The sequence below is a fragment of the Antechinus flavipes genome, chromosome 2 (assembly GCF_016432865.1).
Source record: "Antechinus flavipes isolate AdamAnt ecotype Samford, QLD, Australia chromosome 2, AdamAnt_v2, whole genome shotgun sequence".
NCBI lineage: Eukaryota > Metazoa > Chordata > Mammalia > Dasyuromorphia > Dasyuridae > Antechinus > Antechinus flavipes.
In genome coordinates this window covers 454,142,173-454,168,069 of record NC_067399.1, presented here as the reverse complement: position 1 = coordinate 454,168,069, position 25,897 = coordinate 454,142,173, and the positions used below count along the sequence as shown (strand labels likewise).

Below are 25,897 nucleotides of genomic sequence, written 5' to 3'. Positions count from 1 at the left end.
AAGGAAGGAAGGGAAGGAAAGGAAGGAAGGAAAGAAAGGAAGGAAGGAAGGAAGGAAGGAAGAAGGGAGGGAGGGAAGGAAGAAAAGAAGGAAGGAAGGAAGGAAGGAAGGAAGGAAGGAAGGAAGGAAGGAAGGAAGGGAAGGAAGAGAGGAAAGGAAAGAGGGAGGGAGGGAGGAGAGATGCTGGTGCTCATTAGGGTAATTTGCAACAACTGCTGCCTTTCTAATGCACACATCAGTTGTCTTGTCTTCCTGATTATGGTATAAATGACCCTTCTAACTTTCTAAGTCTCTCAAATGCCAGATATGGCTCCTGGGGAGAAGGCTCCAAATTTGCACCCAGCTTTTATGCTTCTTACTATTCTGCTTACAGGGCACAGCCCAGACCCACTAGTGAGTCCTTCTTTCAAAAGGAGGCAGCTGTTCAGGGACACAGCTGTGTGAGCCCCTCAGCTCTCTCACCCACACCTCCACCTAGTCTCTCCTTTTTATTCTTTTCATTTGAATCCATTGTGGTTTTTTTTCTTCCATATGAAACCTTTCTCTTTGATGAACCAGATGAAGAGTTGGGGGTGGGGGACTGGAGAGCTCTGTTTTCTGTACAATTTGCTACTTAACTTCGCAGCTTCTTTACATCAGCGGGTTGAAGGGAGGGGGGAGAGGAGGAGACTTCCTATTCCTTGCTTAGTCACAGGAGAACAGGGAGAGAGACAAGGGATGCGAAGAAATGGTCCAGCGCCCCACATGCTCCAGTCCCACATCCCTCTCCTCGGGATCCCTGGGGATTTGTGTTACCACAAATAGAGAAGACAAAGCTTTGCAGCAGGAACTGCCCCTTGGGTAGCTCAGGATCACCAATAGAAGTGTGGGGCGACTGGTCTCACAGAGAGAGGGAGGGTGAACAGATGGCGGAGGGGATTATTAAAATCCAGCTTTGTTCTCCACCAGGCCCCATAAGGGGGGAGGGAGAAGGGAGCCAAGCAGCTCTAATGATCAACACCACTTTGGAATAGGCTTTCCAGAGGAACGTGAAGAGAAGCTTAAACAGGGACTCTGCCAGAAGATAGGCTGCCTTTGTGGGGTGCTCTCTACCTTTGTGGGGTGCTCTCCCCCTCAGCATTAGCAGAGCAGGTCCGAAGTCCATGGTACATGTCCTGACCCTGGATAGACAAGTGAACAGTGAAACAAAAAGACTGGCCCCTCTTCAGTTTCCTTTTAAACAAACAGATGAATATGATGTTTTGAAAAGAAAATTGGATTTGTAGTTGGAAGACCTGGAAGACCATTTAAGTGCTGGCTCTGCCACTTCCATGACTTTGGGCAAATTATTTAATCTGTTTGATTTCCAGCTTCCTCGTCTTCAAATGAAGGCATTAGTCTGGATGAAATCTCAAATCCCTCTCAATGCCAAACCCTTGGATCCAGAACTTAGGTGTCTGCTCCAGGCAGTCACCTTGGCAAGCTCTAGGCTTATTTTCATAGGACAGTTGGATGATACAGTGAATAGACCGCCAGACCTGCAGTCTTCAAGAAGACTCATCTTCCTGAATCCAAATCAGGTCTCAGATACTCACTACCATGTGGCTCTGGGCAAGTCACTTAACCTGCCTCAGTTTTCTCATCTGTAAAATGAGCTGGAGAAGGAAATGACCAATTACTCCAATGTTAGAAAACCCCAAATGGAGTCAGGAAGAGTCAGATATAACCGAAAAGTGACTGAACAACTAATGTTTATTTCAATGTGGATGCTATAGCTCCAAACTATCTGGACTCTTTTTTGGGATACACACAAAAAGGTTGGCCCATTATTTTATTGCCACATTGTTTTAGATCTTAAGTGACACAGTTCTACGTAGATTACTCCCAATATTCACCTGATTTATTATGAATGCCTTTTGGTTAATGTTCAGGGTCACATTAACCCGAAAAATGGGAAGATGGGCATCATTTGGACCATTAAAGGGTCTTATGGGCGCTAAAGGCCATTCCTAAATGTCTTGAGTAATGGTAGCTCTTTGAAAAAGCATATAGATTACCAAGTGGAACAATTTGAAGGTGACAACATAAATTTAGATATCTGAGCTTTACTATACTTCAAGAAAAAGAAAAACAACAGTTGCATTGCATTATGTAAATGCCTCATACATTAATGATGATGATAGTTAACTTTTTATATTGCACCTTATAGTTTGCAAACTGTTTTATAGCCATTAAAATAATAATGTTAAATGTCTACATATAGTTTTTTAAAGTTTATAAAGCACTTAATATGCATTATCTCAGCTGAGATTTATAACCTTGTGAAGTTGATATTATCCCATTTTGTAGCTGAAACTGAGATACAGGAAGGGAAGTGACTTTTTTGTGATTAGACAGTTAATGAATATTGGAGACAAAATTTGAATTCACAGTCATACTGATTATCTAGTATATTATGCTGTTCTCAGTCCATTTGATCTTTATGTCACCCTGCTGACAAAAGTCCCTATAGGTCAAAGCTATGGTTTTTCCACTAATGATATGTGGCTGTGAGAGTTGTATTATAAGGAAAGTTGAGCACCAGGAATAGATATTTTCACATTGTGGTGTTGGAGAAAAATCTGAAAGTCCCTTTAACAGCAAGAAGATGAAATCAGTCAAAATAACTCAAAGAAATTAATTCAGGATATTCACTAAAAGGTCAAATACTGAAACTGAAGCTCAAATACTTTGACCATATTATGAGGAGACAGGACTTGTTGGAAAAGACTCTGATGTTGTGAAAGATTGAAGGCAAAAGAGAAAGGGGGTGGCAGAGAACTAAATGATAGATAGTATAAACAACAATCATGAACTTGGACAGACTTCAGGAGATAGTGGAGGACAGAAGGGTTCATACCATAATTCATGGGTTCACAAAGATTCAGACAGGACAACAATTGAACAAGAAGAATGTTCCTCCAAGATGCATTATGAAGTAGGTAATTAAACAAATGTCATCCCATTTTATAGGAAACTGATGTTTAGATAGGGAAAATTACTTGGCCCAAACCCATCTTTCTTCTTTGGAAAATCAAGCTTATATATTCAAAGGTTTAGAATGTTAGAATTATAAAGAGCCTTGGAAATAATTCCTTTCATCTTAAAAATAAGGAAACTGAGGTTCAGAGATTTCAAGAGAATTTCTCAAGATACTTTAGTGAATTAATGATTAGTAACTCATTAGTAATTAATTCCTATGGATTAATTAATTGCAGAGCCAGAATTCAAGCATTGGTCTTCTGCTTCCACCTAGTGTCCTTTCTTTGGCATTGCTCCTTTTCCCTCCTGGTCCCAGAGGCAGGTGTGCTGCTCCCCATTTTCAGGGTTAATTAGTTATTTAAGATTACCCATGTGTGTGATATGGCTACCATTTCCCTTTGAATTTTCTTTTTCTTTCGCTGATCTTGATTTCTCTCAGATAAGACTTTATCTTCCTATCTTCTTACAGGTAAACTTGTATTCCGACCCGCCAAAGCCCAGTCATAGTGTTCACATGGGAACCCTACCCCATGGGACTAAGGTCATGACCTTCACCATTCCCCAAGCTAGGATGGCCGAATGGCAGTCAGTAACCAACACTGGATCACAGGCCTTGCTGGACCCAGGTGAGTTTGGGAAGAATTAAACCTCTTAATTGTTTTGCATCATCCCTCAATTATCCATCTAGTAGTAAGAATAATCATGAAGGGCGTGAGCTCCACATCTGATAAAGAAGTTGCTACTGAAAGGACTAAAACACACAAAAATAGGAAGGAGGCCCTTAAGTCCCAAAGACCCTGGTCATACCTGCTGACAAACCATTACAGTTACTTTCCTGACCCTAAAAGGTTCATAGAACTTAGAGCTAGAAGGATCCTAGGTTCTCTTTTCCAAGCCCATCATTTAACAGAAAAGGAAACTGAGACCCAGAGAGGAAAAGTAATTTGACAGTGGTCTTACAGCTTCAAACCAAGCTCTTCCATTTCTAATACCCTGTAATTTCCTCTGGGACAACTGGGTAGTTCAGTGGATAGAGTGCCAAGCCTGGAGTGAGGAATATCTGAGTTCAAATTTAGCTTTAAACTGTCCTACTAGCTATGTAACTCTGTGTAACTCCTGTCTGCCTCAGTTTCTCAACTGTAAAACAAGCATAATAATAACACCTATCTCCCAATGTTGTGAAGGTAAATCAGATATTTGCAAAGTGCTTTGCAAATCTTAGAGTGTTACATGAATGCTAGCTATTATTATTAACATAGTCAATGAAACCTCATATTATCTTCGTGATAAGCCCTCCTCAACAGAGAATTTTAGAGTTAGAAGGAATTTCAGAGACCATCTGGTTTAGCTCCTATCAAAATAATGCTCCTCCATGCAGCAAACCCAACAAATCCAGCTTTTGTTGGAAGGTTTCTAATGAAGAAGAACTTATTTCTTTTTTCATGGATTTTTGTATTCTGTTTGAAGTTAACTGCTTTTTAATTTGCCTACTGACTGAATTGTAATTTTTTCATAAAGGCCATCCACCTTGGAAAGGTCTCCTAAGATGTAAGGTCATTGATGAGAGGGACTTGTTGCTATATTTGAAGCCTTGACTCTGCTTCTTCTCCCAGGTGCCCTTACACTGCTCCACACACATATCAGGACCTAGCATTCATAGTTAGAAGAGACTGGTTTGATTTCCAGATTTAGCACTTAATAGCTATGTGACACTAAACAAATCTCTTGACTGCCCTGAGCCCCTAGCAATAAATGGGGAGAATAACTATGTTAACTAGGTCCAGGAAGAAAGATACTTTTCAATCTTTAAAATGAATAGAAATATGAGTCATATTTTGAAGGATCTCTACTAGCTTGTTTATCATTGGACAGAGACATGACATTTAGAGTACCAAAAGTTAAGATAATGTTTCTTAGGGCAACTGAAAATTATGCTTCTTATACTCCTAATAATGATTGTAATAATAATAGTTACCATTTTAATTGTTTCAGGCACATTTATAAATATTATCTCATTTGATCCTCATGACAACCCTGGGAAGTAGATAGAATTATTACCCTTATTTTACAGCTGAGGAAACTGAGATAGATAGAGGTTAAAATACTTGCCCAACATCATACAGCTAATAAGGTCTAAGACTACGCTTGAATTCAGGTATTCCTGATCCTAGGACCAGTGATTTAGCTGCTTCACCACTTAATTTCCTTTTTGATCATTCTACCAGCATCATTATATAGGACTAAAGTCTGTTTTATGTTTTATGTATGGTGTCATTGTAAATTGCTAGTATAACTAGCCCAGTGGAATTGATAATCAATGACTGGGGCCCAATGGGTCCTATAACATAAGTATTGGGACTTTAAGGTCTCTGAGATTTTCCATTTATTATTGGCCTGTGGGAATAGGAGACTGTGCTTAGTCCCCATTCCTGCTTCAGAAAGCTATTGGGATCTTGTGGAAGTTCTGGGACTATTGTACCCTTTTGTTTCATGTTTCTGCCATGGAAAGAGCCATCCCTGACCATGAATCTCAACATTGATCTATTCCAGAACTATCAGCAACTCAGGGTGACCTAATTCCATCCCCAGCTGCTGCAAACCCTGGCCCACTGACAGATGGCACTGGTACCTCTATGCTAGAGCCATCCATGGGAGATCGTCTGACTCAGACACTGGCCAATGAGGTGGTCAAGTTCCTAGCACAGGTGAGCAAAATCCCAGCTATGTAGTATGTGCAAAAAGGACAAAGGAATATTAAAAAAAAAAAAAAAAGCAAAAGCAGAAATCTACAAGGTCTAGAACATAAGGACTAGATCCCAACCATCTCAGAAGGAGAAAAATAATAGAAGGGATATTTTGATCACTGATTAGAATGTTTGAAAAGCCCTTAATATTTAGAAAGTCTTCCTTATATTTAATCTAAAAAAAGGATCACTTGATAAATATTTAAAAACCAAGAAGAAAAACGTATACGTATATACTTTTAGGGTTAAATGTTAACATTTTTCTTAAGTGTGGACAATCAACAAAGCAATAAATCAAACCTTGATTTGTAGTGAATGCAATTTTTGAAGTAAAACATTTAACACTGAAAATTTAAGTCTCATAAACAGATTAAACTGGTTCCAGCACACCCCTGAATTTCAGTTTTCATGTTGTCTTTCAAATGCATATATTTTTGTTTGTTTCATTGGAGTTGGGGAATAGTAATTCATTGTCCTTTCTTAAAATCATGGGTAATTTTTACATGACATAACAAAATTTCCTATCAATTTTCTCTCCTCTAGGTTAATTAAACATTTAATTAGTAAAGAATACAAAAAGTGATCTATACTCTGAAAAACTAATAACCAAAAAGTGAGGGAATATAGGTAGGGGCAGAAGTTTGCCTACAATGTCAGATATGGTTGGTGTATTAGATTTTTTTGTTTAACCTTTTTTTTTTCTCTGCATTACAAGGAAGTATACAATTTTAGGATTGGGGAACAGTGAGACTACATCTAGAAGTAACTTGACATAAAAACAAAACTTATGAACAAATTAAAATGTAATTTTAAAAATATTTAATTAAAAAGTAAAAACTAGGGACACTGATACATTGTTGGTGGAATTGTGAATGTATCCAACCATTCTGGAGAGCAATTTGGAAGTATGCTCAAAAAGTTATCAAACTGTGTATACCCTTTGATCCAGCAGTGTTTCTACTAGATTTATATCCCAAAGAGATCTTAAAGAAGGGAAAGGGACCTGTATGTGCAAGAATGTTTGTGGCAGCTCTTTTTGTAGTGGCCGGAAACTGGAAACTGAGTAGATGCCCATCAATTGGAGAATGGCTGGATAAATTGTGGTATATGAATATTATGGAATATTATTGGTCTGTAAGAAATGACCAGCAGGATGATTTCAGAAAGGCCTGGGGAGACTTACATGAACTGATGCTGAGTGAAATGAGCAGGACCAGGAGATCATTATATACTTCAACAACAATACTATATGATGACCAATTCTGATGGACCTGGCCATCTTCAACAATGAGATGAACCAAATCAGTTCCAATAGAGCAGTAACGAACTGAACCAGCTACACCCAGCAAAAGAACTCTGGGAGATGACTAAGAACCATTACATAGAATTCCCAATCCCTATATTTTTGCCTACCTGCATTTTTGATTTCCTAAACAGGCTAATTGTACAGTATTTCAGAGTCCGATTCTTTTTGTACAGCAAAATAACTGTTTGGACATGTATATTTATTTTGTATTTAATTTGTACTTTAACATATTTAACATATATCGGTCATCCTGCCATCTGGGGAGGAAGTGGGGGGAAGGAGGGGAAAAATTGGATCAAAAGGTTTGGCAATTGTCAATGCTATAAAATTACCCATGCATATATCTTGTAAATAAAAAGCTATTAAAAATTTTTTTAAAAGTAAAAACTATAAAATTATAGAATATTAATTTGACAGATAGGAAAGCTAAGTCTAAAAGAAATGATTTGTTGAGGGTCACACCGATAATTATAGAGCTAGAATAGATTCTTGTTTCACAGTTCTGGGATTTTTTAAAATTTTGAGTTCTTGTTACTTGAAAATCAAGTTTGTCCCATCAAAGAACTTATCTTTCGAAAAAGCATAGTATCATAGAATTTTCTAGCAGGAAAGGACCTTAGAGAAATGACGGCCTAAGCCCGTCAGCAGCCTGCTTCCCCTTCACATGTGGACATAACATAATAGAGCCAGGAAACTGAACCTGCTCTGAACACACAACCATGCATGGGGCCCTGAGGTTAAGAACTAAGGTCTGAAAAGGATGCAGATGAGGCTGTCACTCTGAGCAGTCTGCAAGAGCTACTGGCTAATGATGCATGTGATTTTTTTCCCCTTTAACCCAGGTGGAATCTTTTGAAGGACTGGTCCAAGAAGGAACGTTGGTACCTCAGGAGCAGCTCAAGGTACCGGTAGCTACTGCTCTTCTCACTTCAGCATTTATTTATAGAATCTGAGTTATACATCTACCGTGTTTCCCCGATAATAAGACATTGTCTTACTATTTTTTTGGACAGAAAAACACCAGAGGGCTTATTTTCAGAGGAGGGCTTATTTTAGTGAACATTGACAGCAATTTTAATAAACAGGTAAATGTGAACAAAAAAAGGTACCTTTATTCAATAATGATCATGTCTCTCCTCCGCGGCACTGCTCTCAATGGCTCCAGCAAGCAAATCACTGGGGAAGAACAGGATGACGCACTCACTGTTGCAGCTCTGATTGGATGCAGCTCAGAGCGCGGCATGCATTTTACCCGGGGGAGGGGAGGGGATGTGCATACAGAGGGTACTGTAATGTAGTGTGTAGGGCAGGGGATCACCTTCACTACAGTAGCAATCTCAATAGGGCTTATTTTCAGGGGAGGGCTTATTTTAGAGGAATCTTACACAGTAAGGGGAGGTCTTATTTTCAGGATAGGTCATATTATCGGGGAAACACGGTATGTCATCCATGTGTATTTGTTGTTACTATTATACTTGTAATTAGTCAATTATTTCTGAGCCTTCATCTCTCCCCCTTTCCCTCCAGTTTATTGTAATACATATATAAATGTAAAATTTTGTATTTACATATAATTTTATATAGTATGTTTATATATTGATTTATGTAAATACATATGTCACACACATGATACTCAGATATTTATTAATATACACATATATAATGTACACATTATACATATATACATGTTATAAAACTATACATATAAACTATATGGACATATAAGATTACATTGATTTGTGTTATATGTATTTATGTGTTTTGTACGTAAATATACATCAGTAATATTAAATATACATCTTCATAAGTCAGTAGCCATATACATAAATATGTGTGTATAAACTATTAGTAGATATTCATAAATAAGTGTGTGTATGTATGTGTGTGTGTGTGTCTTCATACATCCGTGGCCAGGTGAGAATTAAAATTAGTAAAGGCCAGAGATCTGGCCTACCTGTCAAGGCTTTGAGGACCACACAGCAGCCTCATGAGACAGGTTATCTCCTAGTTTTCTAGCATCAGGCTGTTTTGTATATTCCCTCCTCCTATGCTCTAAGCGCATCATGACTGGCTACAAGCCACGGGGTTGCAACCTTTCAGAAATGGGAGCCAAAGTTCTCAATTCCTCATGCCAGAAAATGAGGATGAGGAGTAAAGGAGGAGATGGGAGGGGAAATAGCTCCAAATCTCAAGCAGAAACAGGGAATCTGTGGTGACTGGGAGAGTGGAGGGTATGAACATGCTGACCCTCATAAAGGAGCTAGACCCATTTATGTCAACTTGGAAAATCCAACTGGGTACATAAAACGACATCTGTAACTAGCCTTCATCCTACTGAAAATTGATTTGCATTTGGGGTTGCCAACTGACTGGTATGTGACTGGCTTGGTGGGTATTTTATCAAAAACACTAGGAGTAGTCTTTGTAACATCAGGTTCTGGAATTTTATTTTCTTTTAAACTTTTGGGAATAATAACAGCCTCAATTCAATTTACAAGAATTTATTAAGTGCTTATTATATTCCAGATACTGTGTGGTAGATCGCTGGCTGTACTAAGGAAAAAGGAAAGGGTTCTAGGAGCAGTTTACATTCTCTTTGGGGGCAGAGAAGTATAAGGATTCTCACATGTGCAGAGATAAGTAAATACAAAATACACAGGCAGAATAACTTAAATTGGGGGAATCAGGGAAGAGCTAGTAAAAGGTAGTACTTGAGTGATCCTTGAAAGGAGTAAAGGAATTTCCACGTTGAAGGGGGTACATTCCAGGCCTGGGCAAGAGTAGGGAGATTAGAAATTAATCTGGTTTGTGAAGACGGTAAGTAGAAGGTATAATAAATGGTGGAGAAATGTGAAATCATTCTAAGCTATCAGAGTTGAGATTTTAACCCAGGTATCCTAGGAAACAAAGCTAGGGACTAATCCACTCTGCTGTGTCGTTAGAAGGTGTCAATTCCTGAATTAATCACTTGGGGACATTAAGAGTGTATAACTGCTGAGACACAGAATACCCACCCGGGGACTCTGCAAGGCTCCTGTGGCCTCTGAAAGCTCATGCCCTTGCCTGTGTTCTTGTTCCAGGGGCTATGGAGGCTGAAGGAAGAACAGGATGCTTTGGAGAAAGCCTTCCTCTGGGCACGAGGAGAGCACAGACGCTTGCAACAGCTCCAGACATCTGAAGTGTCACCTGGTGAATTTGATCCTAACAGGTATGTTTTAGGAAAGGGAACCCATTGCCTGGGAGGATGACATCTTCATGACCAGGGTTTTATTCCTAAAATTTCCTCAAAGATTTTGTAATTATGTTCTAGGGGAATTGCGGTTAATCTTCAGTAATTCAGAATAATCAACTGCAAGGCCAGTGATAGGTAACATGTGCCAACAGGTGCCTGTGATCCACTTAGTGAAAAATCCAATTTGTGGAATATTTAAAAAGTGATAGTTTCATCCCTTTAAAGTATTTTATACATTAAGATTATGTGACTTGGCATTAATAAGTAAATGGCCTAACAGGGATAAGTACTAGATCTATAATTTTTATCTGTATAAGGGGCTCATTAGGAAGAACTCTCTCCAACAATCTAAGTTGGCACTTATTCTGCAACTTATAATATTAGAGCACTTCTTAGAGCACTGAGGGGTTAAATGAGTCTGTAACCAGTATCAATGTCAGAGGTTCTGAATTCAATTTCTGCCTTATCATTTCCTGTGAGACTTGGTCAAGTCATTTAATTTCCTCATACTAAATCTTGTTTTCTTTGTTTTGAAAAAAATACTTTTTTCCAATTATACGTAAAAACAATTTTAACATTCTTTTTTCAATTTTGAATTCATATTCTTTCTCCCTTCTTCCCTTTCTCAGTGAAAACACAAGCAATTTGATATAGGTTATCCATGCCAGTCATGCAAAACATATTGTCATATTAGTCATGTTGTAAAAGAACCTCCCCCAAAAATATCCAAAAAAACAAAGTGAAAGCAAAAATGTGCTTTGACTTTTATTCACCTTCCATTAGTTCTGGATGATCGCTGGATGTCTGGGATGGGTGGGGGGAAATACAATGATGCACTTTTAAGTTTAAGCAGTCAACAAAGCAATAAATCAGACCTTGATTTGTATCCTTGGTTAGTTTCTTAATGTACAAATAGTTGCGCTCAAAATTTTACAATTAGCTCTGATGAACCAGTGGGATCTGGCTTCGGAAAATCTCTGACTGTAACAACGGATGGTGCTCAATGAGCTCTTACCAAGGATCCATACAGACTATATGTATATTCATACCGACCCTGTAGTACTGCTGCTAACTGTCTGAGATTCTGTGTCAGTGAGCATACAACCCCTCTGCTCCTGCAGATTAGCTAGAGAGGACGCATGTAGATTTTTTATCACCTGAACTGGAAGACTTAAAACAGAGAGAAAGGCAGCCCAGTGAACGCCCTGGAACCAAAGCCAGTGAGGGCAGCTGCTCTGGAAGAACAGAAGCAGTGGGGGCCCCATCGGGAGGAAATCACTGCCCTGGCAGCCCCCCGCTCCTTGCCAGCCGAGACCTCAGAGGCTCTGGGTCTTCCTGCCTTACTTGTTTTCTAGCCATTCGGTCTCTGTTTTTGTAGTGGGCCAGTCTTCGTGTTTCTACGTGTAGGATTTTTTCCCCCTTAGTTCACAGAGCCAATATAGCCTCAGGGAAAGAGCACCAAATTTGAGATCAGCCTGATAGTTATTTTGACTCTGGGCAAGCTATTCTCCTTTCTGTGGGTCTCAGTTTCCTCATGTGTAAAATGGAATCAAATTAAGTTTCCTTCTAAGTACAGATTTTATGATTTATACACGCTCAGAGACATTGTGCCCAAGGGCCCTCTCCCTATGGGTTGGGTCCACCCTGTAGGTGTTGTGTTGTGTGATCTCACCAGTGGAATTTCCTCTACCAATAAAAGACCTTAGCTACTACTTAAGAAGATAGCATGGGGCACTGGGAGGTTGAGGCTCAATGATTTGCCCAGGATCCTGCAACCAGAGGGTGTCACAGGTGGGACAGATTCTCCTAAGTCTGAAGCTAGCTTTTGTCCTATAGTCATGTTATCTCTGACTCTACAGTAGTCTAGGTCATTTCTCACAATTCTTTGGGCAGAAAGACCTGAGACAGTGTATCTCCTTGTCTTTTTAGAGTGTAATAATGAGAGAGAGAGAGAAAGAGAGAGAGAGAGAGAGTGTGTGTGTGTGTGTGTATGTGTCTCTATCTCCTCTCTCGTCTCTATCTCTGTCTCTGTCTCTTCGTCTCTCTCTCCCTCCCTTTTTCTCTCTGTCTCTCTGTCATCTCTCTCCTGTCTCTGTCTCTTTGTCTCTCTCTCTCTCTGTCTCTCTGTGTGTGCCTCTCTGTCTCTTTTTCTTTCACTCTCTCTCTGCCTCTCTCTGAGTCTGTCTTTCTCTGTCTCTGTCTCTCTCTGTCTCTTTCTCTCTTTCTCTATCTCGTTCACTCTCTCTCTCTGCGTCTCTCTTTCTCTGTCTCTCTCTCTCTCTCTTTCTCTATCTCTTTCACTCTCTCTGCCTCTCTCTCTGTGTGTCTCTTTGTCTCTGTCTCTCTCTCCATCTCCTATCTCTTTCTATTTGGTTTCATTCAATCATGATTTGACCTATTTCAGGGAAGTGGAAGGAGAGATATTTCGGCTGGGAATGCGCCTCGAAGAGCTCATGGATGAGACAGATGACTTAAGACCTGAAGAACTCTCTCTAAGAGCCCCTCCAGGAGAAAAGTACCGTGACAGCTCGACAGCTTCACCTGTATCAGACGCACCTACTCCATCTCCTGCTCCATCGGCTCAAGCCCCCATGCCAACTGTCCGCACCCCCTACCCTGAGGTAATTCATGAACTGCCTTAGACTTCTTGTTCCTTTTTCTTTTGTGTTAAAACTTCAAGAGAATCTGTTTGAGTCAGACTCAGTTGGATTGATCAAGTAAGACATGCAATAGAATGCAAAAGACATTATTAAGCACTTCTCATGGAATTAGATTTCAGAGGGCCTTAAATGCTGATCAAAGGAATTTAAACTTATTTTGGAAGTAATTAGGAGCTTCTGAAGATTTTTGATAAGAGGACTGGTATGTCCAAATCTATGCCTAGGGAAATTTATTCTGGCAGCAGTGTAAAAGATAGACTACAAGGGAGAGAGATCAGAGGTGGAAAGATCTGTTAGAAGGCTATTACAGTAGTCTTAATAAGTAGACTAATAATAAGAACCAGACTGTGAATGGTGGCAATGGGGAGAGAATGACAGAGGGAGGAAGACACAAAAGAGACAGAGACAGAGGGAGGGAGAGAGAAACACAGAGAGAGATGAAGACAGAGACAGAGACAGAAACAGTAAGAGAGAGAGGAAAGAGAGACAGAGACCAAGAGACCAAGAGAGAGAAAAGAAGGTTTTAGTGAAAGCAAGGAGTGAGTAGTAGCTAAGACAGACTTTGTACTCCTGATTTTTTAAATAGATGAATGTATTCTCTGAGGATTTAGATTTCTCAAGACTGTTCTGTCCTGTTTGAGGTCTAAGAGTGTCATTTCTTCTGGATTACCGTTGCAAAGTGATTTTTTTTTTTGTTTCATTATTTTAATCATATTTAACTCTTTATGACCCATTTGGGGTTTTCTTCACTGTGGTTTGCCATTGCTTTTTCCATCTCACTTTACAGATGAGGAAAGTGAGGAAAATGGGGTTAAATGACCATCCCAGGGTCAAACAACTAAATGTCTGACAAGTCAGATTGGAACTTAGGAAGAAGAGTTTTACTGAGTTTAGATCCTGTTCTCTCTCTGCCTACTTTTGCCTTCTAGGGTGTTGAAAATCAAGAGTATTTATGGGATGTTAATCTTGCAGATCCTGCTGTGTACTGGATGTTGCTGCTAGGAGTTAGGGTGATTGTGTTAATAAGTCCTTCCCTGAGGGAAATTAGATTTCATACTCTTCCTCCTATATTCCACTCCATCTCCCATCTCTGATGTTGCTCTGACTGCCCCCATGCCTGGAATAGTCTCCTTCCTCATTTCTGTCTCAGGTTCTTTGGCTTCAGCTCAAATCCTATCATCTGCAGAGACCTTTCTGGTCCCTCCCATTGCTATTACCTTCTCCTATGAGTTTCCCTTTCATTCACTCTATGTGTGTCTTTCATGGATTTGATTATTCATGTGGTTCCTTCCAGATAAGAATGTAAGCCCCTTGAGGGCAGGGACTATTTCTACCGGTAGATAATGCTGGATCTGGAATCAGGGAGAACTGAGTTAAAATCTGGTCTCAGACATTTACTAGTTGTGTGACCTTGGGCAAGTCAGTTAACCCTATTTGTCTTAATTCCTCAACTGTGAAATGAGCTGGAGAAGGAAATTTCAAACCACTCTAATATCTATGCCAAGAGAACCCCAAATGAGGTATAAAGAGTCGGATGTGACTGAAGTGACTGAACAACGATAGGGCTTAGTATTGTGCCTGGTACTGCTTAATTCTTGTTGGCTAATTGTGAGGGGGAAGGACATTGGAGTGGGCTAAAATCTCTTAACTTTAGTTTTCTCACCTATAAAATGAAAATACTATTCACACTTGCTACTTTGTATGACTATTTTATTTTCACACATGTATATTATGTTTATACTCTGAAGGATTGCAGAAAATTGAATTATTGTTAAAAGACAAAGGCATGGATAAGTGTAATATGAAATATTTTGAAATACATGCCAGAGAGTTACAGAATAATAGACTAAGGTTGGATGGGAGGAAGGGAAAGAAAGGGAAATAAGCATCTTATTTTGCCTACTATGTGCCAGCAACTGTGCTATATCATTTGATCCTCACAACAACCCTGCAAGGTTAAGGACTTCCCACTTAATAGTTAAGAAATTGAGGCAAACAGAGATTAAGTGATTTGGCCAGGATTATATAGCTAGACTCCACTCAGATGTTCAAGTCTGGATTTTAACTCAGATCTTGCTGACTCCGGGCTCAGGAGAAAAATCATTTTCCACAGGAGAGGATCAGAGATGATTTTCTGGGGGACCCTGCAATTGATCAGAGTTTTGGAAGAGAGATAGGATTCTCACAGGCAAAGATGGGAAAATAATGTATTTGAAAGGTGGGGAACAGAGAGGTCAAAAAGAAAGAGGGAGGAATGTACATCTCACACTATGCTTTCGTGTTCTCATGCTTATGTGACATGCCTTTCTATTGGAAAAAAGAGAGAGACAGAGGCAAGACAATGACCCACATTAGGTAGGATTGGTGCCAGGTGAATTAGTGGACCCAAAGAAAGACTTGTGATTTTTTTTTTCACATTATTATTTGCTCATAGATTGTATAATTTCAAAAGCCATATGCTATAGAGAGAGCCAGTCTTGAGGGTACTAAGATCTGGATTCAATGCTTGTTTCTTCCACATGCTGATCATTGACGTGGGGCAAGCTCCTTCCCTCTCCATTTCCCAAACAACTTTCCAAGACTATAAGTTACAGAGCAGTTGCTGATTTGAATTGGAAGAAAGGGTTTCCTTACACTTATTCAATCAAAGGTTCAAATGAGGAAGAAAAATAGTATGCTTTGATGTGTATTCAAACATAATCAGTTATTTCTTTCTCTGAATGTGGATAACATACCTCTCAGTGTTCTTAAAAGACTTGATGTCAACTTGTGGTCTTTAGTGGAGTGTCCCAGAGATCTGTCTTTTGTTCATGATTTTTAACATAAAAAAATGACTTCAGCAAATAATAATAGCTACCATTTGCATAGCATTTTAAAGCACTTTACAAGTATTATCACATTCTATTTACAATGACCTAGAAGGGAGGTGCCATTATTATCCCCATTTTACAATTGAGGAAACTGAAGCAGATAAGTTAGGTGACTTGCCTAGGATCAGATAAGCATCTGAGGTCAGATTTGAATTTAGATTTTTCCTGACTCCAAATCCAGAGATCTATCCACTGAATCAGTTGGCAGCTTTGTGTTACCTTCACATTTGAAAAGCCAACACACTGGATGATAGAAACACGATCCCAAAAAATCTCAAGAGAAATTAAGAAGACTAAATTTACCAAGGATAAATGCGAAGTATCCCATAAATTAATTTCACAAGTATGAGATAAGGCAGCCATGGTTTCCCCTCCCCTCCCATTAAAAAAAAAATTGTCATTTTAGATATGTTGTTATATTTCAGCAATGTCTAACTTCTCATGACCCCATTTGGGATTTTCTTGGCAAAGATAGTAAAGTTGTTTGCCATTTCCTTCTCTGACTCATTTTACAGATGAGGAAACTGAGGCAAAAAGGGCTAAGTGATTTGCCCAGGGTCACACAGCTAGTAAATATCTGAGAACAGATTGGAACTCAGGACTTACTAACTCTAGGCTGGCGTTCTATCTACTTAGCTACTACATTCACAAATATATGTTATATATATAAAATGCATTGTGAATTACATAATTGACACATAATTGCATAAATGAATTTTCCCAGTGAGGTTGGAAGAGTTGTCTCTCTTGGTTATTTTGTCCAGAACACAAACTAATTGGACTCTTCCTGACTCCTTGCCTCTCTTTCCTACAGACGCCAGCTATCCAGAATGGCCACACTTACCTGTGTGGAGTACATTCAGAAGTGAGCCCTGCCAGCAGTGAGTTAGAAGATGAGAGCCCAGGACTCCCACAGCCACTTCAGTACAAGCAGCTCCAAATGGAGCAGGAGTTCCAGAGTCTTATAACCCAGTAAGTGTTCAGGGGTGGGGTCAGAGAGAGACCCATTCACTTCTGAGAACTTCCCAACCTTCCTGGTTCTAGCCTATCCCAGTCTTCAAAATTTTCCAACCCACTTTGTGTCTGAACAAGTTAGGGAGTGCACAGAAAGACATGGTAAACTGTTAGGAAAAACTCCTCAAAACCTTTATTATACTTAACATTTGATTACTGGGATATTCACTTTGCGGGAATGATATATACTGTAGGTGGTAAACTCAGTCCTTTTAGTTTCAATCCATATTGAAAATTTTTCTTTAAGATATTTTGAGTCCATTTTCCTATATGGATAAGTAGAGTCTCAAAAATCCCTCATTTTTTTCCCCTTTGACCTCTGTGAGGATCTTTTTAAACACTAGTTCTAACTGCTTAAGAATAGAAATGGAGAAGTACAACTCCGGTTGAATGTATATCAATTCTAGGAACATTCCAGGAAGATTGTTTTAGACAAAATTACCAATACCAGCTTGTCTTTTGTTGTTTACCTCTCCCATTCCTCCTACAAGTTGAAAGAGGAAAAAAAAATCAGGTTAATTTGAGGTGTAGTGTAAGGAAATTTACCTAATTTCCAATTCACCCCCACTCCTGCTCCTTCCCTCCCTCCCCCAGGGACTGTAGGGAATAATTTTTTTTTAATTTTTCACTTTCATTGCTGCCTTTGTCATTTTTCTTCCCTAAAGATGTCCCTTCCCTTCTTCTCCTCTACCCAGAAAACTATCCTTTTTAAAAGGGGGAAAAAAGAAAAGAAAAGGAAAGGATAGGTAAGTCAATACAACTAACCAACACATTAACCAAATCTGACATAGCCCCCACTTCTGCAAACAAGAGAAAGATGCATTTCCTTATCTCTTCTTCAGGGAAAACCTTTGGCTTATTATTATTATTATTATTAACCAGTAAGAAATGTTTTAAAAGCAACATCTTCTTTTGGCTGCATTGAGTGTGAAAGTATCCTGTGACTTTTGGGGTTGGAAGGAGGGTTGGGGGGAGGACAGGAGAAAGCTACAGTTTGGAGCAGTCCTTTGGGGAACTCCATTGGCTTGGCCTGTAGCTCATGTATTCTGTATCCTTTGCAAATAAACCCTGGTTGATTATGTAGTAGGGGTGCAGTAGATAGAGTCTCAGACCTGAAGTCAAGAAAAGCCTCTTGCTGAGTTTAAATCCAGCCTCAGACATCTGGCTGTGTGACCTGCTTGCCTCAGTTTCCTCATCTGTAAAATGAGCTGGAGAAGGAATGGCAGACCACTGCTGTATTTTTGCCAAGAAAACTCCAAATGGAATCAAGAAGAGTCAGACATGACTGAGAATGACTGAAAGCTTTGCAATAGAGTACCTCACCATAGCACAGACTATATAGGGCTGCCAGGGCTAGAGAAAGAGTACTGGCTGGAGCAGAGAACCATCATCTTTGGTGATGGATTCAGAGTGCAGATTGAAATACAGTTTTTTGGACATAGCCAATGTGGAAATTTATTTTTCTTGACTATATATATTTACAACAGCTTTGTTTTTCTTTCCTTTTCCTTACCCTCCCATTGGGGGAGGAGTTTTAATGGGGTGGGATTAAAAGTGAAAGAAAATAGGTTTTTACTAATTGACAAAAATAATTTAAAAATTTCAAATATGTAGGTTCAACAGGAAAAAAAATCAATTCTATCTTTGACACTTATTACCTTATAATCTTAGACAAATCACTTAACATCTCTGGGCCTCAATTTTCTTTTCAGTAAAATGGGGGGGTTGGATTAGATGCTTCTAAAGTCCTTTCCAGTTCAAGATTTATGAACTTGTGGGCCTATGACTAGAATGTGCATTGTGGGGAGAGCTGCTGAAGAGGCCTTGGAAATCTTTGCCAAGGGTCAAACCACCTGGTTTGCTGATGGCTTTAGGGAGACTGAGATTGAGTCTATCAATGATTTGTGGAATTCACACAGAGGGGATTTGATGTAGATAACCAAGGGCAGTTATTCTCCAATTCCACAAAATATAAGGACTAGAGTAAATGTGCTTCTGTCAAAATTGTAGGGATTAAAGTGAGATAATGGGATGAATCAGCAATCAGGAAGCACTGTGCTAAATGCAGGAATGCAGAGAAAATAAAAAATAGTATCTGTGCTATAGGCTTGTCACTAGAATCTGTCATAAGAATAGGTTGTGTTATGGAGATTTCTCTGAAAAATTTTGAAAGTTAACGTGGAGTCTCATCTGCTGGGCAGATGCAGGGGGATGGACTATATGACCTCTCAGAGTCCCTTCTGGCTCTTATAAAAAGCTGCTCTGAATTACGATCTAGTCATTTAGGGGAGTCATCCATAAGAAGATCCACTGAATGACCTGCTTAGAAGGAGCATCTCATTCATAGCTTACAGACTGGATTGAGGATACGTCTCATTGACTAGTCCCCAGAAGTTTAGTCTTCTATCTTGAATATCAGTTTTTGGTCATATATCTGCTGGGTTTTCCCTGTCAAGAATACTACAGGACAGCACCTGCTAATACTCAAGTTCACACCTTTTTCTGTTTGATCCATTATAGATACCACAGTATCAAGTCCCTTCCTGATGCCATCAAGTTGGAAGGAGGTCAGGAAGAGAAGGATTTCACCCAGGAAGTCGATGGGTCAATTGCTAGGAATCCCAGTGCTTTTGAACCCAGCTCCAGGAGGACAGAAAAAGAACAAGGGAAGCATCCGAACCTTCTTGAGTAAGACACTTGCTCCTTGACTGTTCATTCTTTACTATTTTCAAGCATTTCTATGATAGAAGAGGTTAAGTTTGTCCCTGGTCCAATTAAGGAAACAGTTATAATCATTCACTTTGTGCAAAGTACATAATTTAGATTCAAAGACAAAAGCAAAGCCTCCATCCTTGGAAATCTTAAATAGGTAGGAGGTAAGGAGGAGAGGGAAATTTAGCATGTACTCAGATTAGTAAATACAAGAGAAGGGAGGGATCAGGGAAAGCTTCATAAAGGAGGTGGGACCTGAGCTAAATCCTGAAGGAAGTATATGAAGAAGTGATAACCACAAAACAAAAACCCATAACTCTCTTTAAGAGTGATTTCCTTTTCTTCACAAGAAAAAAATTAGCGCCCTGTCCTTCCTGAGAATATTTCAAACAATGAGATGTCATAATGTCTCCCTTTTGTATATTGCTTTTTTAAAATATATTTTTATTTTAAATCTATTATGTCTTTTTGTTTTCATATCATGTTAATTTTCAACTATATCCCTCCTTTCTTACATAGTTAGTAAGCCAATCTTGTAATTAAGAATTAAAAAAGAAAAATCAAAAAGTAACTCAGAAAACCAGTGCTTCAATTATGTCTGACAGTATAAAGCTAATCCTACATGCAGTGTCCCACTTCTGAAAAGAGGGGAAGGAGGTGTATTTTCTCATTTCTTTTCTTTTTTCCAGAGCCACTGATTTATATTTTCCAAAGGCAGCTAGATGGTACATAAAGAATAAGACTTGCAGTCAGAAAGACCTGAAAGCAAGTTAAGCTGCTTACTAATTACTAAACAAGTAATTGACTCTCCGTGTGCCTCATAGAATGGGGATAATGACAGCACCTTCTTCACAAAGTTGTCATGAGATCAAATGAGGAAATACATGTAAAATGCTATATAAAGGTTCATATATTTCCTATGTAAATATAATGTTTTATATATGATGATATTTATTATTATTATTATTATTACACTATTATGAAGTAGTTAGGGCAGGGTTTATTAGACAGAGAGGCTAACAGCTCTTAGTATTATATATAAAGGCTCCTATATTTCTTATGTAAATATAATATTATTTATATGATGATATTTATGGTTGTTTATTATTATTACACCTATCATGGGGTGGTTAGGGCAGGGCTTATTGGATGGAATAGCTTGGAGTGGGGGCTGGAGGGGATAGCTAATAAGGGGTTGTTATTTAAACCCAAGTCTCCTGATTCTTGAAACTACCTTTCCACTGTGTTTTCATATGCCTGCGCTACCAATGGGCGGCTTCCGCTTCAACACTGATTGCCGTCCTGATTCCTTCATCACTTAAATGGATCTGCTGATTTCCTTCCATGGGGGGGGCACCCCATCTCATCATCCTAAGCACTAATTAGCCACTTCTTTTCCCATAAATACTAAATAGAACGTTTACTTGACACAAGAGGCCTTCACACTGCCCCTTTGAATAATTTCACGGACACCAGGGAAACCTTTTGGCAATATATCAGCCTCTTACCTCTCAGTCCCCCTCCTCTTCTGGTCATATATTTCCTTAAGGCTCTATCTTATTCTTACTCATGAGCTCCACAGTAGCCCTGATATGCATGTGAGCCTGGACTTCTTTTCCTAAAGACCCACGATCCTGACCAGGAACTTCTCAGTTGCAGCCTTTAATTAGGGAATTGTTCTTCGTCTACAATCCTAGAACCTTGAGAGGGGCTCCTCTTCCCCAGCCTCCAGATGTGAAGGGTGAAGGCTAGGGCCTGAGGAGCCCCAGGAAGGATGAAGCTGACATCTGTTTTTCATTTCTTACCAGGGAGTCTGTGGAGCAGAGGCAATCAGCCCAGCCCCTAGAGCTGCGGCCCTCAGAGAGGAATGACCGGCACTTGGGTGGGCTTCTTCAAGGTCCCATGGCTCAGCCAGCCCCACCCACCCCCAAACTCCCCCCACCAGCCTCAGAGCAAAAGCAGCTGTCTTCTCACCCGAGCAGCATCACCAGCTTGGCTGGCAGTGGCGCTTCGGGCTCTCTGCCGCTTCAGAAGGCTTTCCATTCAGCCAGCGCCCCTCAGCTGGTAAGGAACTGGGATGTGAGCCAGTACGAGGCCCCGAATGCTTGTAGGCAATATATGATCCATGCTTCTAGAAAAAAGTATGCTTTAATTTATGGCTCACAAGCTGTTTTCTGAAGTTGCAGCCAAACAGTGATGGGATGGGGAAAAGATGGCAAGAGCCCCGAGTCCGAGTTCAGGTTCCAACTCTTAGAAGCTGTGACAAGTCACTATCTCTCTGAGTCTCAATCCTTCATTTGTAAAATAGGAATGATAATAATGATATTGATCATAATAATATAGCACCTCATAATTCTGTAGAGCTTTAAGGTTTATCAAGGGACCTTTCTTCACAACTTTATGAGGTAGATATAGAGTATTATATACACACACACACACACATATGTATATGTGTGTATATATATTGCTGGGTCATGGTCATTTAGACCCTTGTACTTTCTCAGTTCTAGCATTCACTTCTTGGTGCCCCAGCCAACTCTCTAAATAAGCTGCCAAGCAGTTTGATTTACATTGGTAAAAAGGGAATTCCTCCACATTCCTTATACCAATAGAATCTGGCCCAACACACACACACACACACATACAACCTCTTTAAATCAAATACAGGGATAGAAGGGTTAATGTGGCAGGTAAAAATGGCCTGGGTTCATGAACCAAATATAGAAAAAAGTTTGACCCTTCCCTCTAATAGTGATGACAATGATAAAGAAGACTACCATGTGCTTACATAGCTGGAAAGACCAGTGAAATAATACTGAGCATCAGGAAGAGAACTAGAATTGAGATATAACATATATTCCTCTTCTTTATAAAATTATTTTTATTTCATTAAATATTAATTATGTATAAAACATTTTTAACAATCATATTACAAGTCCTTATTTAGTAGGACTTCTTTATTTTTCCAAATATTGTAGATAGTATCGAGATTAATTATTCCTTAACTTGTTAATCCATGTGGTCCTATGGGTTATTTTTCCTTAGGGCAATCTTTGATGGCTTTCTCATTTTTTCCTAAGATGGAGTTAGATGCTGCAGTTTATATTTTTGAAAATATTCATCCATTTTACTTAAATTGTCAGTTTTACTAGCATATAATTGGCCAAAATAACTCCCAATAATTGCTCTAATTTCATCTTTATTAATAATAATTTATTTTTTGATAAGTTATTTTGGTTCTTTCTTTTTAAAAATCTAATTAACTAATAGTTTATCTATTTTATTTATTAGTTTATTAGCTCTCCTACCTTTATTTTTGGTTTGCTGGTTTGATATTAAGGATTTTTAATTTGTTCTTTTTCTAGTTATTGTGGAGTTTTTTTGTTTGCTTGCCCAGTTCATTGATCTTTTTCTTTCTCTCTGTTATTAATGTATACATTTAGTGTTATAAAATTTTCCTTAAGTACTGGTTTGGCTACATCCTACAAATTTAGGAATATTGTCTCATTGTTATCATTACCTTTAATGAAATTATTGTTTTTATGATTGGCTCTCTGACCCACTCATTTTTAGGGTTAGATTATTTAGTTCACAATTAGTTTTTAATCTATGCTTCTACAACTATTTATTAAATATAATTTATTGCATCGTGGTTTAAAAAGGATGTATTAATATTTCCACTTTTTTGGATTTGATTGTGAAAGTTTTATGTCCCAAAATGGGCATTTTAGGGGGGAAGAGTGTTACATATAGCTGAGAAAAAGACATACTTCTAACACCATTCCATTTTCTCCAGAGGTGTTATATCTAATTTTTCTAAGATTCTGTAAATTTCTTTGACTTCTTTCTCAGTTATTTTGAGGTTAGATTTATCTGGTTCTGAAAAGGTAAAATTGAGATGTTATCCACTAGTATAGTTTTACTGTCTATTGCCTTTTGTAATTCATGTAACTTTCCCTTTAAAAATTTGGACGCTATGGGGCAGCTAAGTGGTGCAGTGGATAGAGCACCAGCCCTGAGTTCAAATTTGACCTCAGACACTTAACACTTCCTAGCTGTGTGACCCTGGGCAAGTCACTTATCTAATTGCCTCAGCAAAACAAAAAACAAACAAAAAAAAAAGAATTTGGATGCTATGTCATTTGAGGTATATATTTTGGTATTGCTGTTTCTTCATTGTCTATTGTTCCTTTTGGCTAGATGTTGTTTTCCTGCTTGTTCCTTTTAATTAGGTCTATTTTTGTTTTTGCTTTGTCTGAAATCATGATTACTCCCCCTTCCCATTTTTTTACTTTAGCTGAAGCATAATAGATTCTACTCCAGCTCCTTAATTTAACTCTGTATTTCTCTATTTCAAGTGTGTTTCTTTTAAACAAAAGATTTTTAGATTCTAATTTCTGATCCATTCTGTTGTTCATTTTCAATTTATGGGTCAGTTCATTCTATTCATGTGCCTAATTACAACTACTAGCTATGCATTTTCTTCCAACCTATTTTTTTCTGTTTATCCTTCTCGCTCCCTTTTTATCCCATTCCTCCACAAAGTCTGTTTTGCTTTTAACTACCTCCCCCTTTTATATTTCTTGGTTTGGAATTTTATGTTCCGGTGGGGCTTTGTTCCACTGCAGGAGCAGGGAAGGATATTGTCTCAAGCTTGAGGCTTTTTCACACTGTGCTTTCAGAGCTAGTTCTGGGATTTTTGGAATGCTTTGGCTCCTCTAAGGTGATTACGATCATCTCTGGCTTGAAATCTCCCCAGGTTGTCACCATCACTAGTCACAGCACTGGTGTCTCATCCATGTCGGCTCCAGATCATCCTCCTCATCCATGTCACAGAGATCTCTTTCCAACCTCCTACACTATCTTGGTCTGGAAGGATACGCACTCTGATCTTTTGCTGACTCTCCCTCTCCATATTTTGGCTGGAGCCATTGTTTTAAAGTTGTTTGTAGGGGGATGTTGGGAGAGTTCAGCTGAGTGCTTCTCTCACCATCTTGGTTCCACTCCCCGAAGTCTACGCTCCTTTTCTTACACAAGTCCTGATGGCCATCACATTTGGAATACCATGGTAAATTCTGGTCAATGAGCATCTGGAAACCTAGCTTAAGACAAAAGTCCTCCCTTCTAAATCTTTAAATCTCCAGCGTTAAAGGAGGAATCTGAGGCATTATCTAGCTCTGACTGCAATCTTTTCTCCATGAATGTTTAATTACAAAATCCAATCTTTTCTGACAAATGCTACTTTCTAAAAATCCCACAATGGCCTGGAGACTAATCTATTTTCTTCATTCAGGGGACCATTATCATGAAGGAATCTAGGAGTACTTTAGTCTGAAGAAGAGAAGACTTAGCTAAGGAGAAAATAATAATCATTATTTTGATAGCTGTGATCCAGAAAAGTAAAAGCTTCCATCACAAAGATGGATGAGAAATGTTTGGGAGACAATTTGGCTTCATAGCATTGTCCAAATACAAGCTTGGCAAGAAGCAAAGTGTTATAGCTGGAGAAAAACATGTAGGCTTGATTAAGAAGCAGCTTCCTAATAGAGCTGCCCCAAAGTGCTGTCCTGGGTGAGCTACTTATCAGTGGAGATCTCCAAACAGATCTATCCTGGTTAATGCTATTTGCAGATGGGATAGATCTAGTTTAGGCACAGTTGGGGTCCTCAGAAATCTGTCCCAATTCTGAGGTTCAGTTGAGATGTCTGCTCTATGAAAGCTGGAATTCTGGACCAACTTCCAAGGGGCAAAGGGGAAGAATATAATGGTGTTAAGGAGAACTATTATTAATTTTCAGGAACACCGGATAGTATCCCCAGAAACTGACAGCGGCTTTGTGGGATCTGAAACCAGCAGGGTGTCTCCATTAACTCAGACTCCAGAGCACCGACTTTCCCATACCAGGTAGAGCAGTTCATATTTCTGCCTCCCTCCCCATGGTTCATTTGCAAAATGAGGAATCTGGGTGAAATCATCTCTAGGATCTTTTTCCAGCTCTAAATCTTATGAATATATGAGCCAGATAATCTTTGAGAGAGTGTGGGCTAAAAGCACTTGGACATGAATTTACCCAACACAAGAAAAGGAACAGTGCAAGTGGGCTACTGGCATTTTTTGTTATTAAAGATTTGTGTTTTCAAAACATAAGCATGGATAATTTTTCAACATTGACTCTTGCAAAACTTTGTGTTCCAAATGTTTCCCCTACCTCCTGCCCTAGTTGGCAAATAATCCAATATATGTTAAATATATTAAAATACACATTAAATCCAATATATGAATACATATTTATATAATTATCTTGCTATAGAAGAAAAATCAAATCAAAAAGAAAAAAAATGAGAAAGAAAACAAAATGC

The 25,897-nt window shown here is 38.9% G+C and overlaps 1 protein-coding gene across 3 annotated transcripts in view; it reads left to right on the top strand.

Annotated features, from left to right (window-relative positions):
- The window catches only part of AKNA (AT-hook transcription factor), a 61,656-nt gene that overhangs the window by 13,734 nt on the left and 22,025 nt on the right, over positions 1-25,897 (top strand). For all 3 annotated transcript variants that reach the window (XM_051979468.1, XM_051979469.1, XM_051979470.1), the window contains exons 4-12: positions 3,470-3,626; positions 5,551-5,705; positions 7,893-7,952; positions 10,131-10,258; positions 12,687-12,903; positions 16,627-16,784; positions 19,347-19,514; positions 21,347-21,602; positions 25,336-25,442. In XM_051979468.1, coding sequence (XP_051835428.1) covers positions 3,470-3,626; positions 5,551-5,705; positions 7,893-7,952; positions 10,131-10,258; positions 12,687-12,903; positions 16,627-16,784; positions 19,347-19,514; positions 21,347-21,602; positions 25,336-25,442 — 1,406 coding nt within the window. The remainder of the gene's footprint in view (positions 1-3,469; positions 3,627-5,550; positions 5,706-7,892; positions 7,953-10,130; positions 10,259-12,686; positions 12,904-16,626; positions 16,785-19,346; positions 19,515-21,346; positions 21,603-25,335; positions 25,443-25,897) is intronic.